Source organism: Tetrao urogallus (assembly GCF_951394365.1).
Source record: "Tetrao urogallus genome assembly, chromosome: Z".
NCBI classification, from domain to species: Eukaryota; Metazoa; Chordata; class Aves; order Galliformes; family Phasianidae; genus Tetrao; species Tetrao urogallus.
This window is the reverse complement of record NC_136816.1, coordinates 502,240-518,250: the sequence shown is the minus strand read 5'-3', so window position 1 is coordinate 518,250 and position 16,011 is coordinate 502,240. Positions and strand designations below refer to the sequence as shown.

The following is a 16,011-nucleotide window of genomic DNA, read 5'->3' as shown; positions in this document are numbered from 1 at the left end:
TCTAATACGTATGCATATCAAACAGACGTAACCATATATTTTAGGCAGACGTTGGTGAAAGGAAGGATTCAAAGAGGAGCCCGCCTATCTGCTCCACTCTTAAAAAAAAATCTTTAATTCTTCCCCAGTGTACACAGGCATCCCACAGAGACTGCACCTCAAATTGAAGCACTCCTTCTTTCTTCAGCCTTGCTGCAAGAAATCATAGACCAAACACTCCCTTCTCCCCTCTTACTCCAGGGACGGCTGCCCCCATTACCAAACAAGACTGCAACCTTTTGATCCATCCATCTTGTCTCTTCCACCCAGCCCAGGCTGAGCTACAGCCACTTATTTATTCACGCAATGTAGGTTTCCTCATGCTGCTTCACCAGTGCACATCAGCTGTGACCTCGAGTCTCTGCCCTCTCCAGGGATAAGCATGTTTTTTAGTCCCAGGCATCTCTGGAGTAAAGAGTGACAGTTCTTTAAAGGAGGGAGTAAATAGCAGGTGGGAGGAATGACAGGCTGAAGCACATTTTAGTTTAATAGGATAGAATGGAGCTTGATGAAAGTAGCCCAGTCTGCAAGTCATCAGGTCCAGGACAGAATTTTAACGCTGTGCTTTCCTTTAAATAGCTGCTAATGCAGCAATGTGTTTTGCTAGTAGAAAATGCATCAGGCCTTCTTGTTGCTTTCAGCGTCCTGCCCTTCCAATCTAAAGCAAATTCAGCTTTACTGTTGCATTAACTTCTGTACAATTAACTAATTGCTCAACAGAAAGTCCACTGATAGCTACAGGAGCCTGCCAGGATTAAATGCTTTGGTTCAAGTAGCAGAAGGAAGAGATCCACGAGTGGAGCCCAGCACTGTGGTCAGGGAAGGCTGAGCACCTGGACCAGATGCATGGCACGGTAAAGCAGAAACAGCTTCCTTGTCTGTGCAGTTCACTGATAGGCAGGGCACAGATTTGCTCCTGGGTGTATGGAGTGTCCAACACTGTGGGATTCCATCTCCTGGGAAATACGGTTCCTACTACAGCCCTGCTGATTGACATTAGGGCATTAGGAAGATCGCATGGGTATTGGGAAGAATTTCTTCTCCAAAAGAGTGTTCAGGACAGGCACAGCTGTCCAGGGAGGTGGTGAAGTCACTGTCCCTGGAGGTGTTCAAGAACCCTGGGGATGTGGCACTGAGAGACATGGTTAGTGGGCATGGTGGGATGGGTTGGGGTTTTCTTTGAAGCCTTTTCCAACTGAGATTCCATGCAACAGGTCCTTTCTGTCTTGCTGCATGGTACTTCTCCCACATTTGTGAAGGCTGCAGCACTCAATGCAAGGTTTACAACGGTTATGTTAATGTAGGGCAACTGAGCAACAAAACTGAGACAAACAAATGGAAGCCTTGGTTGGAGAGCAGTTAGTGCGGGTGGAACAGGACAGCCCAGCACACGCAGTGGCACATAACTGTCCTGGTTCTTTACTCCCCTTAACGCCAGCAGTGCCTGGACCTGGTCACGTTTGACACCGCTCCACCCAGCAGTGGAACAGGACAGCGATGCTTATATAGTAGAGAGGGCAGGACCAATCTACTCAGAGATACTGCAGAATGGGCCCTCAGCAGCCCGCTACCCATCTGCTTCCTCAGCAATCTCTTTTCATCTGCAGCTCATGTTTGTTCAGCTCATCCTCAAACCCTGCCAGCGATTCTCCATCCCAGCTCAGACAATCCGCTGCGGTCCTCTGCTATCCTTACCATTTCAAGGCCTGTGTTCTTAGTGTCTTATCCCCACCTGCTGTATGTTGACCCTGGGCTTTGTTGCCCTGCTCACTCCATTAAAAAAAAAGTCCTCCAATGAATGCTATTTTCACACAAGCTTTCCTCTAGGAGGAAGAAAAAGAAGAGTCTCATCCATTTCCATCTTTTCTTGCCGGCTGCGTTATCTGGAACCCCTCTGATTCTGCACGCTGCACAGCAGGTTTGCTCAATCTGGAAGTGTCATGCCTGACAAAAGTCAGACATGAGCTTGTATCTTACTGCGCCACAGCCTAAGAGGGCTTGCAGCTAACACCCTGCTTTGTATACACTGCTGCATTCTCTTTTTCCATTTACCACAGCTTTGCTGCCTCTCGGTCAGCCTGGGAGATTTGCTGCAGCCTTGCTTCAGCAAAGCAAGTTGATTACTTCCTGGCCTTCATCTGCAGCATTGTGCTCACTGGCACAGAGGCCACAATCTACAGTCAGGCTTCTGAGGATCCACCCAGCCACTTGCAGCAGTTACTGACTGTGCTTAAATTCTTCATCATTGGGTTCCCAGGACAATTCAGGCACATACTCAAATCTGAAAAAAAATCCATAAAAGAGTCCAATGTCAAACAGGACTGGTTAAGGCCACTGAACTTCAGAGGAACTACTCAGTTTGGACTCCTGGCCGATTTAATTCCTGTCAGAGTAGCCAGGTACCTCAGATGCAAGACTTAGGAAAACTCACCTGTTCCACATCACATTGCACGTGGGCCACTAGAAGACATCAGTACCTCTGAAACAAAGCGGCTACACTACTGCCATGACTTGTACATCAGAATCTGCAGTATTTATTTATATAATTATCTTGTAATTTTTAATATGCATATATTATAAATAACTGGTCTGACTACAGAAGAAAAGAAGGCACTGAGAACCTCAGCCTTTTGCTCATCCTCAGTGATGAAGTTCCCCACCGCATCCAATAGATGTGGAAGATTCTCCTCGGCCCTCCTCTTGCTGTTAACATATTTGTAAAATCATTTTTTATTATCTTCAACGATGTTGGCCAGATTAAACTCTCATTGGGCTTCCCTCTACATACTCTAGTGACATATCTGTATTCCTCCTGAGTTGCCTGATCCTTCTTCTAAAGATCATAGATTCTCTTTATCTCCTGGTATCTCAGCAAGAGCTGCCTGTTCAGCCGGGCTGCTCCTCTTCCCCGTTGGCTCATCTTACAGCACAGGAGGGCCTGCACCCTCAGGATTTTCTTCTTGAGCCACATGCAGCCTTCCTGGACCCCTTTGCCTTTCAGGACTGATTCCCAAGGGGATTTTCCAGGTCAATGTTCAAAACAATTCAAAGTCTGTCCCCCCTGGAAGTCCATGGTTTTGCTGACCCCCTCCTGACTTCACCAAGAACAGAAAACTTAATTTCATGGTTGCTATGCCCAAGACAGTTCTGACTACCTCATCTCCCACCATTCTTTCTCTCACAGGTCTACAGGGCACATCTCCTGGTAGGATATTTTACCAGCTGTGTCAGGGTTGTTTCCCACACACTCCAGGAACCTCCTTTGCACTGCTTCTTCTGAGCTGTATTGCATTTCCAGCACTATCAGGGAAGCTGAAGTCCCCCCATGAAAAAAGGACTGGTGATTATGTGACTTTTGCCAGTTCCTTGTAGAATGCAACATCCATCTCTTCATCCTGGTTGTCTCTAACGGAGCCCCACCAGGATTGCTGCTCCTGCCTCTGCCCCTTACCCACAGGGACTTGATCTTATCATTCCCAGCCCCAAGCTCAAAACACTGAAACACTCTCTTCCTTGCCTTGTCTTGTCTTCATTATCATGGAATCATAGAATGACAGCATGGTTGGGTTGGATTAGACCTCAGCCCCCCACCAGCTCACTGTGTCATGGTCCAGCTGTGGCTCGGGGCACTTCAAGGGATGGGGCACCCACGCTTCTCTGGGCAGAGCCTCACCGCCCTGCAAATAAAAAATTTCCTTCTCACGTCTGGTCTCCCCTCTTTTAGTTTAAAGCTGTTACCCCTTGCCCTATCTCTAAACTCCCTGAAGAAAACTGTCTCTCCAGCTCTCCTGTAGCTCCCTTGAGGCATAGGAAGGCTGCTATAAGGAGCGTTCTCCAGACTAAGAAGCCCAGGTGCTCCTGTTCTGACTGCAGTACTTCAGGTGGCATCTCATAAGACTACACAAAGGAGAACCACCTCCGTCTCCTTGTTTGTCACCCCGCTGCTGATGCACTGCAGGATACAATTAGCTTTCTGGCCACAGTATAAGCCCATGTTGAGTTTCTCATCAACCAATGTGTCCAAGTCCTTCTCCTCAACGCTGCTCCCAGTCCACTCAGTGATCTACCTTTGTGAGTGCTTGATATTGCCCCAGTCCACGTGCAGAACCTTGTACGGAGAGGTTCACACGGGCTCACCTCTCAAGCTTGTCCCAGTCCCTCCTGATGGCATCCCTTCCCTCCAGCGTGTTGACCGTATCACTCAGCTTGGCGTTGTCAGCAAACCTACTGAGTGTGCATCTGATCCCAACGTCCACATCACTGACAGATGCTAAAAGTGCTGGTCCCAGTATGAAGCTCTGACTTGTAACTGTGTTGACCACAGCTCTTGAGTGTCCCCATCCAGTCAGCTCCTTGTCCACCAACCGCTCCATCCACCAATCCATCTCTCTCCAATTGAGAGACAAGAATGTTGTGCAGGACACTGTCAGATGCTTTGCACAAGGCCAGGTAGATGACGTAAGTTTCTCTTCCCTTATTGTTAGTAAGCATTAATTCAATGTAAATACATAACAAGTTCATGTAGCAGCCTCGCAAGTTCAGCAATGTCGGTACTTTCACACTTCTGTATTTCCCTAGGTTGGGCATTTCAGTGTGTATCATTTTCGCATTACCGCTGTTGCCTCTCACATTTGCTAGCCTGCTAAATAACCCATCATCACATTAAGCCATTGCATAACACCTGCATAAGCAGCAAGTACACTGGCCTTTTTATTTCCTTGTGGGATGCTTTGCAAATGAGGAACAGAATGTTTAGGTGAGCGTTCTCAGGGATAGAGACACAGAGAAGATCTCCATGGGGAACCTCTCAAGAGCATCACCTCCCAGGTGGCACCAGAAGAATGTTCCTCTGGTTTTCCTGTGTAGGAGTGGCTGTGAAGTTTTCCTTCACAGCACACAGCACAGCAGCCGTAAAACACCTCCTATATGGATCAAGGGCTCCTCTCCCTCTCTCTCTGATGTTAACTGCAGTTTGTAGTTCTGTCCTTGGTCTCTCGGACACCGCAGAAAACACAGCAGTTTCAGTATTGGAGGAGTAAAGCAGAGGTCTCCCTGCTCTTCTACTGATGCTCTTCTACTGATGTTCTTCAGTAAATGAGCACGGTGAATGTGAAAACTCTCCAGAGCACAGACACACTATTGTGCAACGTAGAGAATGACAAGGCCAAAATTCCACTGACCCACTTCTGTCTTAAACGAAAACCAAATCAAACTACAACAAAGATATTACTGAACATTTGCCTCAAAAACAGCAAAGAAAATAATTCCGGGAGACGCCCTAAAATCTGCCTCACTACAGCTTAAGGGAATTCTCCCCTGCCTGTTATTGTAGTTTTGTGCTTTCCAGTACTCTCTGTGGGCAGAACCACCAGCATGCAGTCTTCTGAGATTCATCTTCTGCTCACACTTTCTTAGTGCATACGGTTTGCAGCCCTGCAGGCTGCTGATGTGCAGGGGTACAACCACACACACAGTGGCACCTGCCGATTTCTGAGCTGCCCATCACCTGTAGATGGAGAATCAGGAACTCCCTGAATCACAACACTTCTGTCCAAGGAAGTGCTACAGGACAGAAGCTCTGAGGACGCATTCTCTCAAGCTCCAGGTGGCCACTGAGTGAATGGGGCAACTGCTGGATGAGCTGGAGCTGACCTAAATACTGAATCCAAAACTCTCCTTCTGTATGTACCAGTCTGCATGCTGTGCCAGCTGAAGGCTGCTGGAGACTTTTGTTCAAATAGAAAAATGTGTTGGTGAATAAAAAGGGATGTAAAGCACAACACATGGGAGAAGGTGAGTTCAGTGTTGGGGTCTTTTCAGGATGTATATATTTTTAATAAGAGGTGAAAGTGATTTATTTTTTTCAGCCAAAAGGAAGTTTTTAATCAGGTAATTGATGAAGTTGAGAAGAAAGACATTTCAGCCACCAGCACGAAGGCACTTACTCAGAACTGGGCACTGGGTTCTGAATAAGATGTCCTTGACAAGTCCTGACAGTTCTCAAGCATTACATGGGTTTAGGTCTGCCGAAAACAGCTCTGGACAGAGACAATATGGCACTGAAATACTGGTGTTGTCATTTGGGACCCTGAAAAAAAACAAAAAGCAGGGAGCTTACAGAGAGTGGAACAGTTCTGGTGGAAAGACAGCCCCCATTTTTCTGTACTGCAATACCCTTCTGATTCTCCTCCTCCTATACCCATGCATTTGCACAACTTGCTGGTTCTTTCCAATTTCTCTGTAAGCAGAAAGAGAGGACGCCTAACTTGACGAACACGTGCAGGTAGTTGCTTCCTTCTGCTTAGCAAAAGTAGTGGTATGCTGCAGCACAGGTCCTGAACCAACAAAAACAGGAAATCTGGCAGCGCTGTAGTTTCAGCTCAAAATAGGGGAAGCAGATAGTGTGTTCTTAAGTAGTTCTGCTTGCCAATGAGACAATGTAGAGCAAATCAGTGGTTATGGGTATCCCCCATGTAAATTTTTATTTGAATTATTCATTTGGTCAAGCATTTGTTGTTACAAAACTTTAAACAACATAAACGTCCAATTCTACAGTACAAAAATAACTGTCTTACAAATAACTTTAATTATTAAATTTTAGCGCATCGTGTCTGGAATCAAACACACTTTTCATGCTCTACCATTTCTGCAGACACAACCACTCCCACACCAAGGGGAACAGTGACATATCTAACATGAGATGTAAACTCTGCTGTATTTTCTTAGCTGCTTTCTCCTGCTGTTCTAGCCAGTCAGCAAAGAGGTGGAATGTGGTCAGTCAGAGCTTGCCCACGCTTGGCACCCAGAGCTGTGGCACTGATGGTGGTGGACCTACATTGCAGAGCAAGGCTGGAGACCGTCACTTCCCAAAGCTTAAAGCAACACCTTCACAGCACCTTCTCAAAGGGGCAGGATGCGCCCTGGAGAGCGGCTGATGGGAACACGCACATCACACACGGACCCAGCTCCTGCTCATGCAAAAGCTTCCCTTCAGTGTCAACACGAGTGCCGTGCCAAGATCCTGCTATCAGAGCTACATCTCACCAGCAAAGAAACAAATCCTACCCAAAGCAGCAAGGGCCTTCCCCAGCCCAGCCCCTCACATTACAAGCAAAGGCAGCAAACTTACACGAGGACTGCTGAAAAAGTACAGTAATTCCAGACACAAATACTAAATGCTCCCTGCCAAGTGAACAGCGCACAACAGACAAAGCATCTCTTTTGGAAGTAGAGAAGGATGCTTCTTGTGTGACTGGGGCCTGGGCATGTCCACCCAGACTCAGGGACATACTCAAATTCAGTGTGTAAGGGGTGACAAAGAACAGGCAGAATCAGGGCCAGCAACTGTCAGTGCTTCCCATCTACCTCCTCACCAGCAGGAGGATTTCTGTTTAGACTTTTTCCTCCTCTGTTTTATAAGGAATAAATTCTCATTGATATCAGGACTAGCATCCCTCTGTTTTTTCCTTTTCTTCTTCCTTTTAGCAGCTTCCAGAAGTTGCTGGCCATACTCCTTCTTGCTGCCATGCGCCTGGAGAACAGACTTGTGATGTTTTTTGCTGCCCCTGGATGTCTGCTTATGATACCCTCTAGGGAAGTTGTCCTCCATCTCGTGGCCCCTTTCAACATCACTTCTGTGTCTTTTTGCTCTCTGTTTGTCTGCCTGGGATGACGACTTCTTCTTCTTGTGATGCTCATCTCTGTTACGTTTATTGTGCTCCTCCCAAGGCTTTTTCTTGCAGCCGTGCCCTCCATGTTTTTCTTCCTGCCATGGTGTCTCTGGCTGTAATGGCAGAAGGCCAGCTTCTTGCAGTTCTGTAAAACAGATCAGCTCACTTCAGTACCTGCAATGAAAACCTGAAGCCCCGTGCTGGAGCCACTGTAGTTTTCCCTGTACAGGGTGTCTCAATTTGGTAGATTTTTTTGAGGTGGTTTTTTATTGTCCATAGACAAGAAGCTTACTGACTTACAGTTTAAGCCTCCTCTTGCTAGTTTATTACCATTTCAATGTCAGCAGAATTAAAACATCTGACAACACTCACCTAGGGGCATTGAAATGATGTATTTCCATGGTACACAGAAGATTAAGGTCACAAACCTCTTACTACTCCTGGAGTACCTTTCCAAATTCCTACTGCTTCTCGCAAGACATGGAAACAATTCAGCAGTACTTCAGAAAGCAGCAAGCCCGGGAGAAAATAGTTCACAGAACTGAAAATAAAAAGGGATCTCCCAAAATGTGCTGTACCTGTGATCTTTCTTTTTAACCTGTTTGCTCTCCTCTTGAGGTCACATTCATCGTCGTAGTAGTGGATGAATGGAGAAGCAGGGAACATGCTTCCACGCATGCGCTTCTCAGAGCACTCCTGCAAAACACATTTTAAATCACTAGATGAGGCTGAGTTATGATTTCATGGGAAACAAAATGAGCAGGACTCTGCAGGTGCTGGTCTGTACCTACAGAGGATGCTGCAACCAATTCTTTAAAAACTGATAATTCTACTGATTTTCAACAGTTCTTTCAGCACACAAAGAAAAACATGCATTCCATGAACCAACCTGCAGCTGCCTTGCAGCAAGTGGAAGGACTCACGTGCCTTCCCACACTTATTACCGATCTGCAGCAGTCTTCAAGGCATAGAACTAGAAGCAGGTAGACACCAGGGGAATGCGCGCCAACCATGCTGCGAGATGCAGGCACAGGGCGTCCTGCCCGAGCTGGGCCAGCTCCCACTGCTGCCTCTGCAACTTGCTCTCCATCACGACCACAAGCCTCATCTCCTCAGGTCAACCCCTCCAGCTGTGAGGGGGCTTTTTCAACCTGTATCCCTTGGAGGGAAATGCAGGTGCAGAAATGTGGCACATTCAAAAGGTGTGGAGGGGGTTAAAGGAAGGAAAAGGCAACGAGGAGGAGCCCAGGGCAGCCCCCTCTGCACACTGCCAGAGCTGTGTGTCACTTTCTTACAGATGCAGAACAGAGTAAAATGCCACAAAAGGTTCTGCCATGCAAAGACATCGGGTGTGCTGGGAAGAGAGCCCTGAACCACCCACTGCTCCTTGGATCACATCCACGTGAGCCCACGTCACAAACACTTCATTGAGGAATGTGTTTCTTTCCCTGCTGCACTCACAGTGTTTTGGCAATGCCTGTGGGCCTGGCTATGCTTCCTATGGATTTGCTCTCCACTTATTGGATGCAGCCCAGATGTAATGAACTCTGGGCCTGCCATTCCCCATAAACTACAAGGAGCTTTTGCTCACTGCATCTCCACGCCATCTAAGCAGCTTTCCTTCCTGCATTTGTGACTTCAGCCATATGAGACCTCTAGGACTCCCTTTCCCTGTGTGTCCTTCTGCACTCTCCTCTCTCCCTTTTAGAGGAGCAATACATTAAAAATGCATTTCATACGTATTTCATATCCTCACCTCATCTTTAAATGGCCTTTGCTGGGCTGAAGTCAAAAGAAGGATTATTTTCTGTGGTGTCCTTCAAGGGAGCACTGCTGGGTTAGACCAGACTTCACTCTGCACACCTCAGCCACTCAGTGACCGCAGGCACCCAGCACACCCCACGAAGACACCTCCTCCCTCACCACTCCTAATTACCTCCTCAGGTTTAAGGGGAGAGGAAAGCAGTGAAATGAACAGCTGAAATACTTCTGCTTCTTGTGAATGGCACCAAACTCAGAGCAGGCTTCGTGCTGGGCACAAAGCTGCCTGCCTACCTTGAACAGAAGAAAATGTAAGCATTGCCACGGAGGTTACTGAAAGCAACACGGTTTGGCTTTCTGCAGGAGTACCTCAAGGCACATTTCTCCTCCTGTGATAGCTGTGAAATGCAGTGGCTGGGATGCTACACAACACCTTTGGCTTGCCCTGCAGAAATACAGCCCTTCATCACTTCTTGTTTTGCTCACTTGTTGACATGGAAGCATTAGTGAACTGAGCGCCACCAAAATTAGCACTCCTCTTTTCTGCTGAAACATAACTTCACAGAAAAATCAACTGCATGTCCAGCAAGCACTGTGCTGTGCCCTTCCTCCCAGGTGAGCTGCCACTGCTGCCACACAGTTTGTACTGTTCAGTACTCCTGGGACAGTGTTTGCCACTGGAGGGGACATACAGAGGATGGAAAGCAGAACCTGCTACCAGCCTGCAGGAGGAATTTTCTGTGACTGGCGTATTGTGATGTGAATGCAAAGCACATCTGCAGTTACTGGTCAGCTCCTTATCCATGCTGCCTTAAAAACTTGCTGCAGCCTGAATAATGTAAGGGGCTGTGTCCCTGGTTGGTTTACCTCCTCCTCAACTTTCCTACAGAGATGTCCCACAGAAGAGCACATCTTTGCCAGGGACTCACAAACACAATGGTTTGGAGGTGCGGATGGTTCAAAATGGACTGTGATGGGAAGTCTACTAAAGAAAACAAGATCTTTTCCCTTATTAGCACTGTAGCTCATTATGTAGAGTTTAAAAATACAACTGCATTAATAAATGAGGCAGCAAATATAGTAAGCACAACTGCCAGGCATTAGAACCTTTGGCAGCTAATGCCATAATTACTTCAATCTCTGCACACCCCCCACGTGTGCTCCACAGTCACCTTCTCACACAAACTGTGCAGTTAACTGCAGGATTTACCAACTTCTTTGCTCTTGCCTGAGTTGCTTCTAACGAAGAAAAAGAACTTCAAATGTTCCTAAGCTAGATTAAATGGCAACATGAAAAGAAGCAGACTGCTGTGGGAAGCGCTGTGTTATGTCCACACAAACTAACAGCAGCAGCCTTCTCTTCTTGGTAGTCTGTTATTCCTCTGCTTTAAATGCTCAAGAAAGGCAGTGCAGGAGGGTTCCTGCAGTGCAGAAATGGGAAAAAAATGTTAAGAGATGCTTATCATCACCAGTAATGTTTACTGATAATGAATTTCCAATAAAAACAAACTAAAAAACAAACAAAAAACCTCCAAAAAACCCCAAACTTTTTTCTTTTAATTATAGCCAAGATTTTCAAGCTCTGTCAGGGCTGCTCACTGCATCAGTGCAGACACTGACTTTGACCTTAGTTTTCTTGGTCAGTGAGAGCTACAAATCTCACACATATTGCCTGTCCAGCTGGATCTCCATAAATATGCATAGCAGACCACCAGCCCCATTCCTACAGCCATTTGCAAAGAGAAGGTTTTGTGATTTGAAGGCAAATACCCACTGATGATTATACAATACAGTGCACATCTGGGATGCTTTTCTGTGCATACTGGAAGATCTGGTGAGAATTTCTGCCCTTCTGCATTATTACTGACTTCTCAATTTTCATTCAGTCACTGCTGAGGCTATCTCTGCTCCTCGCATGCTAGGGAAAATACTCTTATCTTTAACACTGATAACTGTAAAATGTTGCTCTTGTCTCACTTTGTTCCCTTACTTCTGTTATACAATTTGTACCTATTCCATCCAAGTAACAACCATCATCTCCTCCCAGAAATGAACTAACCATTTTCAAAGCTCATTTGTAACCATGTATTGCTGCCTTCCTTGAATGCCATTTTTAGGGCAGTTTTGTAAACTGTTCTTCGTCCACTGCCAACAATCACTTTCACTTTTTGTTCAAGCATGCCAATCCAGGTCTCACTGCATACCTTCATTTCAGTGTATACATTTCTGGCAGTGGCTTTATTCTGTCTTTGTTTGGTCTCAGAGCTACCTTTAAGGAAACTTTCATTTACTGAATATCTTACTGAAGTCTTATATACCAGACAGAACAAGATGGTTCTCTTGACTACAGTGCCAAGGTCTTGAACTGTCATCACATGTGGGGCCATGTCTTCAGCAGACACCCTGCACACAAAGGCAAGGATTTGGATGACATACCGCAGCCAAGGTCATGCTGCAGTGCTCGCATTTCCCACAGGTTACACCAGGCTGCTGATGCCTCTTACCTGCTTTGGACTGGAAGAGCCACTTATTTCCTGCCTCTTCCAAGGCATCTGTGAAGGCAGCAGCGTGTCCATATTACACGCAACGGCCTCAACATACTGCTCAAAGAGAATGACTTCATTTGTCTCCAAAGACTGCTTGGCATCAAAATTTTTCTTTCCTCCTCTTTTGGATCAGCCAGGAGAACACGCAGGCAAAGCTGCCCTACCTGTCCCACTTATCATCCACAGAGATTACAAATTTAGATGAAAATAGTGGCATGCTTTTCAGGAGTGAACACACAGAGCACGCAAGAAGGAATTAGCTGACAATTTACTCTCTCTAAGCAGTAGGAAACAATAAGCTTAACCAACACACATGTAACACTCGTCTCCTAGAATATTTGCGGCTACTGAACTTTTAAAAAACCCCTTTACCTTTTGAGCTAGATATCTGCACGGCCAGAGCTGCACTTGTCATGGTGGGAGGTTAGAAAAGGTGATAACATTTGGAACTAATACCAGAAGATGCAGCACAACTCCAATTTTTAATGATCACCACCTCTGCACCTTACAGCATGCCAGTAAGCTTAATTCAGCTGCTACAAACTGGGATCCTCAGAAGAGGCAGAAATGGAGAATTCCCAAAACAGCAATTCCAGTTGCTGGGCTGACTGCTGTAAGCAACCTTTTGTGATGTTGAATGTGGCAGCAAGTAACTACTGCTTCATTCCATAAACCGTGTGAGAAATGGGAAAAAATATAGCTCTGTTTAGTATCTGTCCATTACATATTCTTTCTCCCAACTTAAAAACCAAACCAATAAACCTGACTCAGTAACTCCTCCTTTTTTTCCACATCTTTAACATCAGATCATTGTGCGAAATCACTGCACGATGGCCTACGCTGATTTCAACAGTGCTGCAGACTCACAAATGTTTCATTAGAGCAATCCTGTGTGCAACATTAGCTTGACTGCTCCAGCTCTTTTCTCCAGCCATGATCTGTGGATAGGGATGAATTTCTATTCCAGAGGTACAGCCAGCACTGAGGCAGAGGCTGCTGAGACTTACATATCCAAAATGTCCTTTCCGGGAGCAGTTGTAGCAGTACACGGCAGCTGAGTGCTCAGAGTGGGAACTGGCTGCCTTGATTGGTCCAGGGTTTGTCTGAAAGAGAGAAATTGGTGACAGCTGGGTCAGGCAGTATTCCAGATGCCAATTTAAAAATACATTAAATGACTGCATAATTTTATTATGCTTAAATCAACCTATCCCTACTTGCTGTTGGAATACTGAGTTTGAAAAGAACCACGTTCCTGACATTACTGCAGTTACGTAGAGCAATGTAATTGTGAGCACCACAAATGAGATGGGAAGAGACTGGAGACTGAATGCTCAGCATCCATTCTGCCCGGCCATGTTGTTTTGGCCCTGAATACAGCCACACGGGCTGCCGATTTATCCACCCCCCCTCCTGCCTTCCTCCAGCCTTGGCCGCCTGTCACGCATGCCCTGCAGTCCCGCTGGGAGGGACAGGGCCACCAGGTATTGCCCCCACCAGCTGCATGGCCACAGCTGTCACTGCAGAACGAGTTCCTCCTAGCAGAGCTCAGAGCAATGTGGCAGAGATGCGACTGAGACTCGGCGCTTTCACTGGCTGCGCTCCCAAACCTACGCCTGCTCCAAAAACCACAGCAAGAAGCACAGTCACTCAGGACTCAGGACTTCTTTGGGGCCACCCCGGTCCTCAGTGGTGGTCTGGGGGTTGACCATGTGGCAGACCTCTCAAGACAACCGAGAGGTTTTTGTCTTTAAACCCTTACAACTGCACTCATCCACTGTGAAAGCTACTGTGTCCTCATGCACAGCCTCCAAGAGTGACAGCAGTGCTTCAGAAGCAGGCAGAAAGGACAGAAATCTTCTCATGCCAAGTTTTGGTGGGTAGGGTCACCTGACTGTGAGCCCCTTCAGCCTTGACTTTAAGGATGTGTTGGAGATCCACGCTCCCCAGATCATAAAAAAATTTACCAACGAAGTGATTTCTCACATATTTCTCATCCATGTCTTACAGTGACAGCTCTCCAGGGGTACGTTAGTGAGTCGCTAAGCTGGTTTAGTTTTTCAGGTTTTTCCTTTTAACATAGCAAAGAAAGAAGTCAAACCTCTGCATACACCTGAGGAAAGATCTATGGGTTCTGTGTTTTGGAAGAATCACCCATATTCTAAATAGTTTTCAACGTGGACAGTTGTCCCAGCAACAATCTCCCCTTTGGCCAGGGCTCCTAGAGAGCAGAGATAAATCTTGCAGTTGAGACCCTCCTCTGCATTCCTACTGCAAGGCATTTCACCTCTAGAAAATCTGTTTTCAAAGCTGCTGTCAGCTGATGCCCGCAAAGGGAGGCTGCTCAGGCCCCAGAGCACTCCTTCAGCCAGTACCCATCTGCCCCACAGAGATTCCCACAACCAGAGTGGCAGCACCATACAGTGGTGAAAAATAAAGCCCAGACCACAACGTCACTGTTCTGCCAGCTAGTCCATAATATGCGCCACAACTCCACCTGAAAATGGCTTGATTGTATTGCTTGGTCTTTGCAAAGTTACAAAAAACATGCATTATCCTAGAGAAGCAATTCTAAAATGCTGCCTGGAAAAATGCTGAGTAGGGCTCCTCCAATGTAGTTACGATTTTGGCCACTCCCGGTGCTCTTGTACTGAAACTTCATTAGTATTTCTTTTGGGTTCCAAACGCTACTACTTTCCAGGGAGAAAAAGAAGGAGGGTCTCCCACTGTTTTGCACTGCTCTTTTGAAAATCAGTCCCAGACGTGTGGATGCCAGCAGGCATGGAGCATGCTCTCCAGAGCACTGCAGTGATTTATATGGCCACGTTAGTAAGCAAACTGCGTGCATGCACTCCTCCAGCAGGTGCCTCATTCTAATCCAAAAGTTAAATACACAGCAGCAGATAAGATCTCACCTGACTCATAAATTGCACTTGACATTCGTACACACTGGTGTACACTTCTATGCACTTGAAGCTCCCAGTCGCTTACAGAGACTCAAAAGCCAACAGCTGCACCAGGAGCTGCCTGTGCTGTGAGCTGCCCCACACCACCAACAGGTTCACGCAGAGCTGCTTTCCTGCATTTCAGAACAACCGCGTGCAAGAGATGCCCAGATGTCTTCCTTTTCTGCTGTACAAGAGTGCTTAAGCCTCCCCCACTTATGGACATACACCCATAGACCACAACCTCTCGCTCCGGCCCAAGCCAGCCCATTCCTCCTCCCCGCTCCCTTTTGTCCAGCTAATGAGAAAGGTCACATTTAGGGAAAGAAATTGAAGTGGAATACTCACTGCTCAGATTACAACTCTACATAACTTTACTTCCTTCCGTAGCCAAACAAAAAGGAAACCTATGTTATAAACCCTCTGTTTTCTTACTACTTAAGGCTTAAAAAAGCATCTGAAGACTCCAGCCATATGGGCACAAAATAAAGTATTCATGAACGTAGCTTCTCTATGTTATTTTTTTTTTTGTTACAAACATTTAAATAATCTATATTTGTAGGGTGATATCTTGGAGATTACTTCACTATCAATATATAGAAGTAATAACCTGGTAGATAGCATTACCTATGAAAGGTCCATCCCATCTGCTATTCTTGCTGAAAGCTTTTCATGCACCAGTAAACTCAGTAAATATCAGAAGATAAAGCATAAGCCTACCACGCCATGGATTTACTCCTAATGTCTCCTCAAAGTGCAGCCTGATGCAACGATTACAAATGATTTTTCTTCTAATGTCATTTTACATAACCCTTTTTTCTGCATGAGTAGTTAGTGTGGAATGAATGAATGAATGCCATTAAAACAGTTAATCATTATCTGGGACATTGGCCTTCCTCCCTTCTCAACTAGGAATCTCCATGACAAAGGCCAAGAGATCAAAATGCCAGGGCTGCCTCACTGGCCTATTTCTGACAGTAATTTTTTATGCAAATCGACCTGCTGGGCAGCTACCTCTGTGACCTTGAGGTCCCCTTATCTGCTGCGACTCGG

The 16,011-nt window shown here is 46.2% G+C and overlaps 1 protein-coding gene across 1 annotated transcript in view; it reads right to left on the bottom strand.

Moving 5' to 3' along the window:
• Window positions 1-7,408: 7,408 nt before the first annotated feature.
• The window catches only part of ZCCHC7 (zinc finger CCHC-type containing 7), a gene marked incomplete at both ends in the record, with an annotated part of 102,926 nt that continues 94,323 nt past the window's right edge, over window positions 7,409-16,011 (bottom strand). Inside the window, 3 exons of the mRNA XM_079548408.1 lie at window positions 7,409-7,854; window positions 8,288-8,405; window positions 13,024-13,119. Coding sequence (XP_079404534.1) covers window positions 7,409-7,854; window positions 8,288-8,405; window positions 13,024-13,119 — 660 coding nt within the window. The remainder of the gene's footprint in view (window positions 7,855-8,287; window positions 8,406-13,023; window positions 13,120-16,011) is intronic.